Source organism: Ptychodera flava, chromosome 19 (genome assembly GCF_041260155.1).
Source record: "Ptychodera flava strain L36383 chromosome 19, AS_Pfla_20210202, whole genome shotgun sequence".
Classification (NCBI taxonomy): Eukaryota; Metazoa; Hemichordata; class Enteropneusta; family Ptychoderidae; genus Ptychodera; species Ptychodera flava.
The window spans coordinates 27,421,433-27,437,846 of NC_091946.1; the positions used below are offsets into that span (position 1 = coordinate 27,421,433).

General features: G+C 38.7%; 1 protein-coding gene across 2 annotated transcripts; it reads left to right on the forward strand.

The window, feature by feature from the left end:
• The first annotated feature begins 3,288 nt into the window (after positions 1-3,288).
• On the forward strand, positions 3,289-15,023 carry LOC139119129 (retinal homeobox protein Rx1-like). Of its 2 annotated transcripts, none has more exons than XM_070682782.1 (5): positions 3,289-3,526; positions 12,282-12,399; positions 13,068-13,191; positions 13,309-13,381; positions 14,314-15,023. In XM_070682782.1, the coding sequence occupies exons 1-5, from the start codon at positions 3,343-3,345 to the stop codon at positions 14,781-14,783; spliced, it is 969 nt and encodes a 322-aa protein (XP_070538883.1). In that variant the 5' UTR covers positions 3,289-3,342; the 3' UTR covers positions 14,784-15,023. The 2 variants fall into 2 exon arrangements, with proteins under 2 accessions (XP_070538883.1, XP_070538884.1); XM_070682783.1 differs by having other exon boundaries at positions 12,282-12,393.
• The last annotated feature ends 1,391 nt before the right edge of the window (positions 15,024-16,414 follow it).

Sequence of the window (16,414 nt, forward strand, 5' to 3'; positions counted from 1 at the left end):
GAACTAGAAACATTGTGATGACGATAATCAATAACCGTGGCCAGGTCAATCAATCAATCAATCAATCAATCAATCGATCTATCAACTTGAGTAAATCATTCAATCGAGCTATCAGTCAATCAAAGAGCTTTCTCTTTAAAAAGTAAAACGAAAAACATCCTATTGTCCAAATCTTTTGAAGCTCAGTTCCTGTCGAACATTGTAATAACCTCAGTACAGATAGATTGCCAATTCACGCCATATATATATTTCAAATAATAGGAAAATCAATTAGAAACGAGATAAAATTCAAGAATACCCACTATTGCTATAAACGAAAATGTAAATTTCACTGTAATAACGGCAATAGATAGTGCATATGGCTTTCGGAAAGGCATATGCAGCGAGCGAAAAATAATGCAACATCTTGTTGATTTAATACAGGCGTTTTTTAATGTCATTTAATTTTATTTCTCTATCGCCTTCTATGTTGATATGGGAGGAAGAAAATGCATTTTTAAAAAGGCAAACGCTACGAAATAATAAGAAAATTCGTTTCGATAAAATTTGATAGTGTAATTTGCTTAATACGCCTTCAGGTTAGACGGAGTTGGTAATTTATGACATCGGGCATCGGCATCGGGTTTCATGAAATAATTAGCAGACCTGTGAACGGGAATCGGGCAATTAATTGGATCAAAACACGTTGACAAGGTGTACATCCTTACTTCTCACTGCAAGATATAACACCTTCTTTCATGTAATTCCACGTTTTAGTTTTCCCTTAGTTTCCCTGTATTTGAGTGCAGATGTGGTTACTTTCATCTACTCGTCCGCGTCACTGTCGGTACCAATCCATATTTTTTCCGTCATTCTTCATGCCAATGTCCCAGTCTGTTGTCTTTTTCTGGTGCCTCCATGTATCCGTCCATGATATTTGCGCTCTCTGTTCGTCGCCCAAACCGACTTGATTTATTTCAAGGACTTATTTTCAACACGACTTCAATGATCCAACATGAGAGAGCGAGTCTGCGAACACCCGATTTAATAATTACAGAATGTAAACATTCCCAACGCAAGTGCATAATTTATACCCCGACGAGGCAGAGAAATTGGCTTTTAATAATTTGTGATCATGATCAACCTTCTAGCGGCGTATCATCTATCTTGCTTAAGCGAGCCATAATTTCGACAGACACGCTCCTATAATAGCCATCAATTTCGCATCAAGAATGCGATGGAACTATTTTAATGGAAAGTCAACAGCTAATTTGCATTCTTTTATAGGCTGTCATTAATTCAATTTCGCCGAGAGTTGATTCCAAGCACAAATATGCCACCCTGCAACAGGGGTGATAACATGACAAGGTGTGTAAAATGTCCGAGTCCGCCGTTTGCCTTTCCCCCCGCACGTTTATTCTCACCTGTAGCATAACATGTGTGTCTTTGGCCTCACTTTATGATCCTCTATGGCGTGCTTCTCTTTGTTTTCTTAGATACATGTATCTTGTTTCTTTTGTAAAAACTGTTCTTCCCTCGCGTTTTCTGCTTTTATTTTGGCACTCGTAGCCTTCCTGTCGTTCCAACATGTCGACGGTTCATTTTCTTTAAAGCTTTAGTTCTTCCTTAATTACTTTTCCCTCCCCGCCTACTTGGTTTTATCTAAATCTCGCGCACAATTATAATCCCTTCCTTTCCCCCCCTCTTCGAATCCTTGGACTCGGAAGTGATTCCCGGCGTCTCTTCTTTCCGTAACAGCAACAAGCCTTGATGTGTGATTTCCGATGAAGTAAATTTGCGTGTCCGGGGAATTAGGAAGCAATCAGAAGCCGAAATGAACTTGTTTCGCTCCGTGTTAGATTACGATACAGGGTCCCCAAAGTAACTAGTCTCTGTCAACGACGAAGTACACAGGTAAATTGTAGAGTTAATTCGTGTCTGTAATTAAAAAAGTACATTTTCCGCGTTTGTCTCCTTAAAAATCAGTTTCTTTCAACAGGTCGTAAGGTACTGTGGGGCATTTTTCTTTCCGTTCGCAACCACGGGTTCGAAACGCTCCCCGTTGAGGAAAATGAATTTTGTATAGGATAAAGCCCGAGTACGAGGGCTCTTCTGGTATATGAAGTCCAACCCAACGATAAAATGTCGAGGCGCAGGCCGAGACATTTTATCGAGAGTTGGACTTTATATACCAGAGAGCCCGAGTACGAGGGTTTTATCCGACTTAAAAACTATCGCCCCTAACTGATAATATTTCGTTTTCAATGTGTTTACGTCAACCGTCCCCTTTGTCAATGTAACATGTTTAGGATATGAATTAAAACTTTTATTTGTGAAATAGCCTTCCAATGTAATGGAACATCCTATAAATGCCCTAGGCCACATTATATACATGCCCTAGGGCACAGCAGATTTTATGTTGCAGCTTGTTTCCGCTGTGTTACCAAATTTGAATATTAAGACGTACCAGATGTCTACAGAATATGACATGTTCACTTTTGATTGGACAGTACTTTACTACTAAGTAAAACACCCTGAATTGAGCACTCTGATTGGTCAATAAACAGTAGATAGTTTTTAAATTGTCATAATAACCAATATTGCGTATGACAGCTGACATTAACTTGAGGAAGTCTATATCCTGTTTAGAGAAAGAAGAAATCTGTAGACGCAGAGAGCGAGAAAACTTAAGGTGGACGGACAGGCAGACACTCAGGGACAGGGGTAGACAGACAGATACAGTAGAGACCGGGTCGTGGCATATAGTTGTATTCATTGATAAGAATTAATTCCAAACACCTACGGGTGTTTAAAATTATTTTCAATTTGCTTGTTGCAAACTCTTTCTTTGTGTTCTAAAGAAAGTCACACATTCAGATAACTTGGATTTTACTTTCATTTTCATTTGAAATTTTCATTTAGTGAAATTTCGAATTTCTGGTTATCGAAAAAGTGTTCTTTGCGTGGATAAAAGGCGAACATCCGGTAAGAAAAATGTACTCAGACAGACACCATGAATGTACAAATTTTAAACAGAAGTCGTTTGACATGTTAAATATGTTGGCAGCCATTTTAAAAACGTGTAAAGTCGACAAAAGACACTAAACCATAAAACTTTAAACCTCTTTCGTTCAGTAGAAGTCACAACGGACTCGGAATAGCCCCAGGCGTGAGTGTTTACCCATTATTCCGAGTGGTTTCGTCCAATTATAATGACAAATGCGTAACTTAACTTTTGGCCGCTTCGATTGTCTGTGGCAAATGAAGGTGATTAGCATAAATTGAGCTACTTTGTCCGCGAGTCTGGAAACTTATAAAGACAACTCGCGGGGAGCGCCCACATTGACAATCAAGTTTGAAGCCATGGCGGGTACGATAGCCTCACCTTGGGTCCCGGCGAGATGCTCTGAGTCCTCGTACAGCATCCATAGTATTCTAGAGATGGATAAAACCGGCAACAGAAACATCAGCGGAAGAGCTACATGCATCACACAGCGAGAACACAGCGTGAAAAACAACAAACCCAGAAACAGACCCGTCAAAACTGGTGAGCCAGCTCCCTATACTCTGTAGAATTTATGATCAAAATTCCCAGCTATTATTGTCAAGTCATCTGTCAAATTACATTAATATAAACCATTTTATTTTGTTTCTTTACACTTTCAAAGATCTTTTTCTTCTAGTTTGGAATTATGTTGATTGTTCTTCGCATTGCTTCTCTCGTCCCTTCTTTTTTCCCATTTTCTATCTCTGGTCAGTCTCTGTGTATTCGTCAGTAGCTGTGACATCCAGACACTTTCTCCCTGTCTGTCTCATCATATCTTTCACTCTATCGATGACTTGATCATCCAATCAATGGTCCAGCCAATCACTCTGTCGACTCATTTCGTGCTTATTCATTAAGATGAAATCAACATTTAACCGGCGACTGTTAGAGGGGCGTCGCGTGCGTCATCGGCCGTCTCTTATCTCCCCTTTGTAATACAATTCCGACTTTTTTTCTGCTGCATGTGAGGTGGCAGAGTTTTGAGTAAAATTTACAGACCCCTATTTGAGTATTTTAGAGTCAAGAGTCTTGTCACTCTACGCCTTTCCCACGTGTTTCGTCAATTCCGACGACCGCCTCTCACTCTCTATATAGCTACGCGCACGTGCGGCGGAGTCTACGGCGAGGGCCGGCGCGCGCCCTCCCTAATTGCGCTCGTACATCGAGAACTCCACGACCAGCTTCTGTTGTTGCGGTCGCGTGCTGTGATCAGCGGAACCCGTTTATTCACACTTCAGGGGGTTCGTTTCATCAGGGCGGTATTTAAGCATTGTTGTTTTCAGACAAGAGACCAGATTAACCCCCGAAACAAAATGTAATTGAATTTGATTATGCCAACGATGTATCCAATTTTTGTCTGTGGTCATCATGCATTGATGAAAATGACAATTATATTTTCAGTAATAGGCTTATTAACCGAAGCAACACTTTATTACTTCAATATGTAATTATGGTAATACATCGATTCAAGCTATCAAGGCAAAATAGGGTTTTCCATTAGTTTTGCCATTAGTTCTGTGTTTTATACGATAATTCAACACATTTTTCTTGCAATCAATATGAAGTGACATGTTATCACCCGAATCAAATACTTGTTGCGCTCTTTATTAATTTCCATTAATTGTACAGTCGGTTAGGAATGTAATATGCATAGCTGGTCGGGACTGTAAATTGAAATTTACGAGTGCTACTCAGACCTGTAATTAAGTTGTCGGCGAAAGGCGGTCGGCAGATTAGAAAATGTTAATACAAGCTAGAGGCGGATGATGCAGGTGACTTGGGAATGTGGACGTCTCGGCTAGACTTTCACTTTTACATTACAAGTTTGAAAATAAATTGGTTCGCCCATGTCATATGGTGATGAGAGAGAGAGAGAGAGAGAGAGAGAGAGAGAGAGAGAGAGAGAGAGAGAGAGAGAGAGAGAGAGAGAGAGAGAGAGAGAGAGAGAGAGAGAGAGAGGAGAGAGAGAGAGAGAGAGAGAGAGAGGCAGAAGGACGGACAGACAAAGGGGAAAAAGACAGACAGACAGACAGACAGCCATACAGACAGACGGGAAAAGACATGTAGCGATAGAAAAGACAGAGGCAGAGATTTCGTTTAAGTACTGAAAATATAAAAGTTAAACTTAACAAATTGTAGCTGTAACTTGGTCTTTGATATTATCAAGAACATTTTAAATTTCCTTTGATTCCACCAACTTCGGGGCATACAAAATCGCAGTGCTCTTTCAGCTTTCTATTTCATCCAAAACTTTTACAAGTGATCAAAATATCTTTAAAGAACGGCTTAAACCCATGTCAGACCCTTTGTTTTCAGTTTTTACATGTTTTTGTGAAATCAATTCTTCTTTGCTTCACAACGTTTACTTTCAGGTAAAAAAGACTCGTTCAGAATATATGAACCGATAGCGGATCTCCATGATGTGACTTTTCCATCATACTTCATACCTTTCCTAAACTTTGAAGATGATGTTGGAAGATGAAAAAATATGAGAGAGAGAGAGAGAGAGAGAGAGAGAGAGAGAGGAGAGAGAGGAGAGAGAGAGAGAGAGAGGAGAGGAGAGAGAGAGAGAGAGAGAGAGAGAGAGAGAGAGAGAGAGAGAGAGAGAGAGAGAGAGAGAGAGAGAGAGAGAGACAGACAGACAGACAGACAGACAGACAGAGTGAGAGACAGACAGAGGCAGACAGACAGACAGACAGAGAGACAAAGAGACAGAGAGAGAGACAGAGACAGAGGCAGTCAGACAGACAGACTGCCAGAAAGTCAGAGATATAATAAATTATCAGGATAATATGGAGGGGTAACGTTCGATAATTGTGAGCGAACACATAGAAAACATACAAGTTTGAGTTCTTCAAACTTACTGTCACCAGACAATTACAGTATTGTTCAGTTCCGTTCAATTTTCAATCTAGCATCAGTAAAGTTGGTTACATGAAGGACGAGTGACGATCATATGTTGCATTCACCCATCTTCGAAATGGCATGAAAAGCTCTGGCCAGGGACTATTCATTTCTTTATTGTATGTTTTCTTGAAGCGTCTGGTCTTTAACTTCTATAGCTAGCCCTAATTTCTTTATGGCTTTACACAGCGAACCATCCTTTTATATTAGTTACATCTTGAAAATATTGGAATTCTTACACTTCGAGTCTGTTTTCTCGTATTAACGTACATATGTATATGTGTCGGAACAACACTCAGCTAATTATTGTCTTCGTTTGTACCAGTGACGATGTTAGTGTTGTCAATTTTAGTCCAGTTTTGAAATGTTTATCAATGCTTGTACGGTTGTAATATAAATTGTAAATCAGGGACAAAATTGTTGTTTCAAAATAGAAAAAATATCACATTTCCCTCAAGACGAACGCCATATTAAAGGACGTTCGACTTGAGGCAAATATGGTGTTCCCTCCCCTTTAACAACAGTTTCGTCCTAAATTTAGAATTTGTATTGTGGGTTGTTAGAGTAAAACTTAACACAAGTCAAGTTCAAAGTTACAGCAACAGGTCTTGAGCCGCATGGCTTTTTTCTTGTTTTAGAAAAAGAAAGTGGTTTTAATAACAAGTAAAAACAATGGCAAACATCACTGTGACATTACGTCCCTGAGAAGTTTCCTCTCACTTCAGTTTTTCCAATACATCTTTGCTGAGTCTCATATTGGCACTACAAAGCAAATATTTGGAAAGCACTACTTTCTTCGTAATACTGTAGCTATACAAAGGTGACTTTTTATATCTCCCACGTTCATCTGATAACCTAGGGTCCTCAAACTTTAACACTATAGGCGGTTCGTCGTGTTTCGAATGAGGAAAATTGTAGTATTTTTGTGCTGAGTGGAAAATATATTGACAAGAATAACTGAAACATTACACTTCCGTAGAAAGTTGTTCGTGTTTCCTCTAAGCATTGGTATCTACCAAATAGAATAAAAATTCTCTGATTGAAAATTATGCCTAGTTTTTTAGCTCTCTCTTTCGCTGCAGGCAGTTTTAATTCATCAAAAACCTTTACATTTGAAATTCTATTTCCAAACAGTTGATGTTGTTCATGATTATAACACGTCACTCCAAGTCATCTCCTAGTGCGTGTTTTCAAGCAAATAGACGCGTTCTCTAATTTGTCCGCCGATTAGATTAAGGTAATATGCACCTCGAAAGTGAAAGACTTAAACTTTTGCTCAAACTTTCCTCAGTGAAATTTTCAACCATTCTCTTACCAAAGCAAGAATAAAAATCAGGGTCACCGTGCAAACTTTGGTACAAGAGAGACAAATAACTTGTGATTTCTCAATATTTGAAATCCAAAATGGCCGCCATCCCTGTGTTAACTCTATGAGAAAAAATAAAATTTTCGATTTTCGAATAACTAAGACGGTGAAAACTTTTCTTTCGCCAAGAGCTTCAAAATGAGCCCTCACAAGTGGTAGGTCAGAAGAAAATTGATAAAATTTGAAGGCCTGAATTTCTGTCCCCGATTGTGCCAGTGATGAATGAATGGAAGGAGTGAATGAAAGATGGGCCGAACGAACAAATGAATGGACAAATAGATAAAATAGTAATAGCTAGATAGCCAGATAGATATGTAATAGATAGATAGATAGATAGATAGATAGATAGATAGATAGATAGATAGATAGATACCATGTAAGTGGGCAAATCAACAACAGTTCACTATTGACGGTTTAGTTTACAATGTTATTTTCACATGTCTTACTTATTACAAATTAAGAGTGCATTTTGACAAATTGGTGATCAAAATGAGAAAGCTTGATATCAAATTGACATCGTGACCGTAAATGTGAGTGACAGGCAATTGTCACACCGACCGTGACTTAATAATAGCACCATCGCTTTAGCGTCTGCGATCTTGTGCGGTATCACCCATTACTTGAGGGAAAAAATTGAACCGGAGAAAATAAATTCCAACGACGACACGCTCTAATGAGATCACAAATACCCACTTGATGAGTCAAATCGTATTCATCATCGGTAACGAACAGATATCTTTGATGAGGAAAATGAATATTTATATCATTCCGTTGATAGGCGAAACTTTTTTATGATAGGACGAGAAATAACATCGCAATTTGCCGAGACATCATAACATTATGCGCATCTGATTATTAACAGTAGTGGGGATCGCATACTGTGGATCGCCTTGCTTATCGCTCCACGCGACTTGCCAAGTCCTGCGGGAATAAGTAGCGAACCAACCACGGCCTACACATGGTTTTCTGGACATTCTACAGATCGAAGTGTTTTTCAGCAACTGCCTATGTCATATCATGTTCAAATACGCAAGCAACAAGTTATCACTGTGACTTCATGCACCTTGAATATGTTATCTGATTTTTTCCATAAAAATCATTCGTCTAATGGCATTTTAAATCATGACAAAAACTTTCGTTCGATTTTTTTCATTAAAGCGGAGTGCCCAGGTTCTCACATTATTGCTTGTTGACATTGACTATTTAGATTATGTCAGTCTTTCATTTGAAAATTGTATCTGATAAATCTTTTTTTTTCGGCGACAAATTAAAAGCTGAATACAAACCTCCCCTCGAAACACGGTTATGGAAAAAAAAGAAAAAAAACGGTAACGCCACGTTTTGTTAAAGGGACAAAGTCGGCCTTTTTTAATGAATTTTGTTTGATACGAGGTCCGCCTTGACCGTAACAAAGAAACAACAGGTAAAGTCCTAGGAGGAGGAGTGTGTTTATATGTGAACCAGCGCTGGTGCAAGACTGTTGTTATCAGGGAAAAAGTATGTACCTGTGACATCGAGCTCTTGACAGTCTCCCTCCGTCCTTTCTACTTACCTCGTGAATTTCAACAACTGTTTGTTACTGTAGTTTATATCCACCCTAAAGCCAATGTAAACAAGGCTGCTGATACAATATTTAACGTTATCCAGAAACTGCAGACAATTTCACCTGATGCGCCAAATTTCATCCTTGGCGACTTTAACCAATGTTCTCTCAAAAAGACCTTACATACTTTTCATCAGTATGTTACCTGTTCAACACGCCACAATAAGATCTTAGATCTGTGCTACGGATCGATCCCAGGAGCTTACAAATCTTATAGAAAGCCACCTCTCGGTTCTGCTGACCACAATACAGTGTACTTAGTACCAGTCTACAAATCTGTGCTCAAGAGAGAAAAGTTGCAGACACGACAAGTTCGCGTATGGTCTGAGGACAGCATACAATCTCTACAGAGCTGTTTTGAATGCACAGACTGGGACATGTTTAAGGATACTTGCCACGACATAAATGAACTTACTGATGTTGTTAGTAGTTACATCTCCTTTTGTGAGAGTAACGTAGTACCACAGAAAGTTTGTAAAATTTACCCAAATAATAAACCATGGGTCACTAAATCTCTTAAAATGTTATTAAACAAGAAGAAAAAATTGTTTAAAGAGGGTAATCTAAGTGAGTATAGGGATGTTCAGAGAGATTTGAAAATAGAAATCAGGAAAGCCAAGGGTAATTATAAAGACAAAATTGAGAATAAATTAAGCTTAGGGTCTTTGAAATCAGCCTGGGATGGGATAAAAACTATGGCAGGTCTAAAATCTAAGGGGAACAGAGATAATATTAAGTGGGAAAATAAATCTGATAAAGAGTTTGCAGATGCACTAAATAAGTTTTACTTAAGATTTGATGTCCATGATTTTGATCGGGAACAGAGAAGAATTAGGGAAACTGTTGTTACAAATGAGCAGGTTTTAATTACATTAGATGATGTGCGCAAGTCCCTGAAAAATACAAAAACTAGAAAAAGCCCTGGCCCAGACAACATTAGTGGTTATATCCTTAAATCATGTGCCAATCAGTTATGTGACATTTTTCATTTTATTTTCCAACGGTCCCTTGATCTCCAGAAAATACCTAACTTGTGGAAACAAGCTACTGTAGTACCTATTGCAGACCCGTGGCCTTACATCACTAGTAATGAAGTCCTTTGAAAAAATCATCAAACGGTATATTTTAGATAAAACCCAGAATATGTTAGATCCTTTGCAGTTTGCTTACAGAGCAGGTAGAGGAGTGGAGGATGCCTCTTTGACCCTCCTTAATTTAATTTATAATCACATTGAAGGAAATAAAACACATGCCCGGGTTCTATTTGTTGATTTTTCATCTGCATTTAATACTATCCAGCCGCACATCTTAACTGGTAAATTATTGTCTCATTTTAACATTCATCCTAAGATTGTTGGTTGGGTTTTGGATTTCTTAACTGGGAGATCACAACATGTTCGAGTGAACGGCACTTTTTCTGATGTATGTATCTCATCTACTGGCTCACCGCAAGGTTGTGTACTGTCACCACTTCTGTATATTCTATACACCGATGATTGCAGAAGTCACCATGATGATAGATTTATAATTAAGTTCGCAGATGACTCTGCCATAATCAGTCTACTCCAAAATCATGAAAGAAATCATGGGCCAGTGGTTGATGACTTTGTAGAGTGGTGTAAAAGTTCTTTTCTCGAACTTAACATTGATAAGACCAAAGATTTGTGTATAGATTTCAGGAAAGACGCACCATTAGCTGATGTAACAATTATTAATGGTAAAGAAGTGGAAATTGTTGAGAAATACAACTATCTGGGTTCTATTTGGATAATAAGCTGCGATGGGAGGATAACATTAATATGATTTTATGTAAATGCCAGCAGCGTCTGTTCTTCTTGAGGAAATTGAATTTCTTCAAAGTTGACAGAAGAATGCTTGTGCTTTTTTACAGATCATGTATTGAAAGTGTCTTAAGTTTTTCACTCATTTGCTGGTTCGGAAACCTCACTGTACAGTGCAAGAACAAACTTGGTAGAATAGTAAACATCTGTAGTAAAATAATTGGAGTGCAACAAACTAATCTCAGTACATTGTATAAAAAACAAGTTTTACACAAAGCCAATTCTATAGTCAGGAATAATCACCACCCACTTTACAAGGAATTCAATATTTTACCATCTCGCCGGCGTTATAGGGTTCCAATAACTAGAACAAATAGATCAAAACATTCGTTCATTCCCACTGCAATTTCTGTACTGAATCAAAACAGAAACGACTAGTCATCTCTGCTTTTAATGTGTTTTAACGTCACTGACCTTTTTTAAATATTTTATACATGTCTTATCTTTGTAACTTTTTGGCTTGTCCACTGTCGTACAAAGAATTGCCCATGTTTTGGGATAATAAAGAGCTATTGTATTGTATTGTATTGTATTGTATTGTATTGTATTGTATACTTATATTGTTTGACATGTTGAAACATACTGAATGAATGGGTGACCATGCGTATATTAGAACCCGGTTTTAGACACGATACATGAAACCATCGCGAAAATGAATTAATGGTCATGACATGTCAAACAATATAAGTATAGTATCTTGCATCAAACAAAATTCATGAAAAATGGCCGACTTTGTCCCTTTAATGAGCAGAACTCTGCACTAGCGTTTGACATTTCGAAAGCACGAGGCAGGAAAACGCATGCTGTAACTTTCTAGTAGCTGTTTTAGTCGCTGGTGACTTCCAGTTCACCGAGTTTGGAAAATCATAGTTTCCGTTTCAAAGTAAAGATCTTGCGTATACAAGAACTGTGATGCATGTGGTCTCGTTTGCACGTGGATCGTTTATCAAACAGATCATCGTTGGCTGAATTCTGCATTGAACTGAAATAGTGCAGTAAGTAAGGACACACTGGTAAAGTAAATCCCAGACAACGGCCGCCGTGTGATGATAACTTGCATCAAAATATTCTTGGCTTCTTCTACTCAGCAGGCGGAGTAGTGGCTTAGGTGTTTTTGCATCAAATATACTAACGCAACACATCATAATAAGTCAATATGGTTTGTAAAACGCCTCACTTGCACGTGCATTAAAATAGACTTTTTGAAAACTGCCAGTGCACGGACGAGGAGCATCGGTTTTGAGTAGAATTTGTCATTATACGTAATGGCGCGGGCATGCATTGTTTCTTGATGCATGCCTACAGAAATTTCTGCTATACCAGGAATCTAATATGAGAAAGGAAACACAGATTCGCGGTGAAGTACAGAGAAATGAACATCACGATGCCTTTTTTCCACTCCAAACTTAACTCTATCTTTGTTTTCGGTTTTTATCGTACACTTCATTTGTCACAAACATTACCAGAAGTTCTAGACGATCGCAATCACGCATAAAAGGGCGATGAAGTAAAACAAACTTCTTCGTATCTTTTCAATTCCAGAATCCCGACGTACGGTGGGAAATGGTGAGGGAAGTCCAGCCAGTAACAATGGCGACAAGGTGCCGTCGGACACCACCGTTTCAAGTTCACCAATGAAGAAGAAAAAGACAAGGTACAGGTGAGAGTCTTACATCTCCATGACAACGGCCCCGTGACATATCCAGGTGATCATTTTGAGGGGGGCTGGGAGGACCGATGAATTTTTTCTAGAAATGATGACGATAATGTACTCAAATTCGAAACATGTTCTAAATTTACGGAAGATATGCAATCATAGACATGAATTAGAGATCTCTACGTAAAACAGCTTGTCACTGTATGGATACAACTGAGCCAACCAACTATGTCGCCCAGCGAACAGCTTCTCTGTTGGGAGAAACTTTGCATGGCCGAATGACGCAATTCTATGCGTACTCATCACGCAAATTGTTCCGATCGAGTAGAGACAGAGCAGAGGAGTTGTCTTTGTGTCACAAGTCAGCAGTAGTGACCCCTTTCTTTCTCCTCCGCACGCTTTTTTTTTGCAAAAACTTCAAGTTTTTTAGAATAACTCGAAATATTGTCCCTTTTTCCTGTAATTGCCCCATACGATAGTCCACTACAGACAGCGATGTTGTGGGGTGCAGACAAATAGCGCACTCGTTCCTCCCGTTAAGAAGTTGTAATTTGACGTTTCGCCACGGTGAAATTTAGCAGGATTTTTGATTTTGAAGGGCTAGTCGTTTGTTTCTTTGTGTTTTTTTTTCACTTTCTTAACGTTAAAATTCGAAAAAATTTCTTCGGCAGGACGAAATTTACAACATATCAGCTTGAGCAAATGGAGAGGGCTTTCGAGAGGGCGCCCTACCCCGACACTCTGGCAAGACAAGAATTGGCGATGAGAATCGGTCTCAGCGAGTCACGTGTACAGGTAGGCCTTACTCACCTCTTAACATTGACTTATGTGGGTCTGATTCTGTGGTTATCGAATTTGAAGTACACTTTGGCAAAAATTTCAGGCTTATCCATTTTTGTATTGCCGTTGCAGGTTTGGTTCCAGAACAGACGAGCAAAATGGCGGAAACATAAAGCACCCGGAAAGTCGCCCACCCAGCTGAACAGTAAGTGATGGATTTGAAATATGCCAGTTTTTATTTAAACTATCTACGCTGGGCTCGTCGTTCACAATACAGATTATATGTTAACGTATAATAAATGCGTTCATGTCTGCTAGTATCAATTTGTACAAGTATGTAAGCTGTCAGTTTCATAAATTTACGTTCAAAAGTTTTCTCGAGTCAACGTGCTCAGCACTGGACGAGTATCGCTTGCTAATTCATTTATATGGGGGATGTCGTAAATTTACGTATATAAACGTGACTTTAAGGGGCGAATCTAAATACAACTATAAATAAATATATATATATATATATATATATATATATATATATATATATATATATATATATATATATATATATATATATATATATATATATATGGGCGAATCTAAATACAACTATATATATATATACTTGTTTAGTTGAAGATCAGCTGTAGTGTGCTCAATAGTAGAGTAGTGGAAATGTATTTTAGATTATCCTGGTCAACACGGTTGTGTGTGTGTGTGTGTGTGTGTGTGTGTGTGTATATATATATATATATATATATATATATATATATATATATATATATATATATATATATATATATATATATTACGCAGACTATTCTCTATTCGCTGTTTTTTTAAAACTTAGTTATTAAAGGGCATTCGTTGCATTTAAAAACAAAAAAATAACTGACGTCTTATACATAATACACATGTATTACAAGGAGCTGTCTCATCACGTGACATTTTGTATAGCGTAAGAGTATTTTAAAGAGTTTAAAAGTAAACTTGGATGACAGTTTTAAGAAAATTAAGCAAATATGCTGGTAATAGAGCTTTCGATATAGCACTTCTCAAACGTTATTTACCCTGTGACTCATGAAGATTAACAGCTAGCGTTGTTGTTTTACCTAATGAAAATTTAATTTTTTAAATTCACAGGAATATATGATGAGCTTTCCTTGCAAATAAGACATCGAAATGTCACGAATGCGCCAACTGCAGTCAACAATGACGTTTGCCAAGAGATTCCAAGCCCCACCCTGCCTCGGCCTGTAGACGGCAGTCGCGACATGTGGCCGATCTTTCCCGTCACTCCTACGGCCCTCTCGCCGTACTTCGCGCAGCCCATGATTCCCGGCGTCGGACTGCGCCCCCACTTGACGGAAGTCAGCTACGCTGGATTCCTGCCTCCGACGCCACCCCACGGTCTGCCGCCGAGGGCGCCCATGCTTTTCCAAACTTCCTTTGAGGCCATTCACAATACGAACAACAACAACAACGACAGGAGTGAACTTACTAAAGACGAAGAAAGCGGTAAACACGAACTTACGGATGGGAGCACACGTTTTCATGGCTTAAATGAACTGCGGTCTAGAGCGAAAGAAATTCGCGATGATGACTCAAACTGAAAACATCGTCCGTTTGTTAGCTTGTTTGTTTTTCCAAACTCTCGCTTAAAGTTCGAACTCGCTTAGGGCGGAATAGAATTTATCATCCCAGGTTGGAATAAATTATGTGCAATATTATGAACATCTTCGATTAAGGCACTGGTCCGGTAAATCTTTGCACTTTAAAGAAGATTTTTTCTTATTTGAACTGTTATATCCATCTTTCATATTCCATTTTCTGAAATAAAAGTATGCATCGCATCTTCAGTTGTTTGCTCATGTGTTCATGTGTTTGTCCTAAGGATGAAATTCGTAAGGTCTCAAGAAATCGATCGTGCATAATAAGTCCATATAGACTAAGTGTCTAAAGATGATGATTATGATGATGATGACAGCGGTGACGAAGTTATCATTGAATTATCATCGAAGTCTTCTCGTCTCTCATCAATATTGAGGATGAAAGGGTATTTCAGGGCTCGAAATTAGCGGTAGTCCCGCGTCCACAGACTACCAACTTTTCCCTGGGACTGCCAAAGTCCATGAAATGGTAGCCCACACGGACAACCAAAGCCTGGGACATGAAATACTTGGCGTGCGATGTCCGTCACTTTCGGACGAGCAAAATGCAGTCAACATGCAGTTTCATTTGTTTGAAGCAATTATCCTTTCATCTGTGAAGAGTTATTTTTTTTGGGTGACTATTACAATTTTCACAGCTATGTTGTTGTTTTCACAAGATGCAGAGCGTTAGAATGTTGAGTTGCTTTTCCGTGTGCAGTCTTTGCATGCAAGTTCACCTATGCTGTTGATCGGCAGCATACAAGACGTACTTGTGTCAAGTTTTGGGATTTTGATGCTGAAATTTCACAAAACTGTCACTTCAATATCAAGAGATTGTGTAATCAGTTTGATTTGAAATAGTAATATAAAACACTGTGTCTGAGTTTCGCTGTCTTTTATCTATGGTTGTAGACTTGGTTCAAGTCGGTGAATTTAAAAAAAAAATCATTTATAATAGTTTCTCTTGTGTCTCTCCTATTTCGTACAAACCTATCCGGACTTTGGCAGCTCACGCCAGGTTTTCCCAGCGATTGAATGCGTCACGTTTGAGTCTGCGCAGTAGTGAGTTAGTTTCTGCCGGATTCTGATTCCGGGTGAAACTCCGCTGTATAGCGTTCACTTCACTCTTCGCGTTCACCCTACTCATCGCGTCCACTCACGCGCGCGTTTCACATGAAAGCAAAATACAAATCATTGAGTTCACTCCACTCAAACATTCACAAATCACAGACTTGAACCAAGTCTACTATGGTTGTCGATCAGTATCAATGTATTACGTTCTGTATAGAGAGACTCTGGTGTAACAAGGCATGCCAGTTCATAAAGATCATGAGAATATTTGTTTCTGTTTTTCTTTACTCAAGTTACAAATTCTTTGGATATATAAGCCGATTGAAAGTGATAGAAAGTGTTAAAATGTACATAAATTAGCATAAATTAAGCGTTCGAGACACATAACATGGGGTTTCTGGAGTTGAAGCCCCTAGTTTTACTGCTATTTTGTGTTGCTGAACCGGGGCTTATACTCGGACGAGTACAGTGTCCCTAAACTAAAATATTCATGGACTACCAGCCATTGTCACTGGGCTACC

Bases quoted from the DNA above. Each gene is read 5' to 3' on its own strand.
- LOC139119129 (XM_070682782.1), top strand. From the start codon at position 3,343: ATGGCGGGTACGATAGCCTCACCTTGGGTCCCGGCGAGATGCTCTGAG. The intron at 3,527-12,281 runs GTGAGCCAGCTC...TTTCAATTCCAG, and splicing joins AAACAGACCCGTCAAAACTG to AATCCCGACGTACGGTGGGA. The intron at 13,382-14,313 runs GTAAGTGATGGA...TTAAATTCACAG, and splicing joins GTCGCCCACCCAGCTGAACA to GAATATATGATGAGCTTTCC.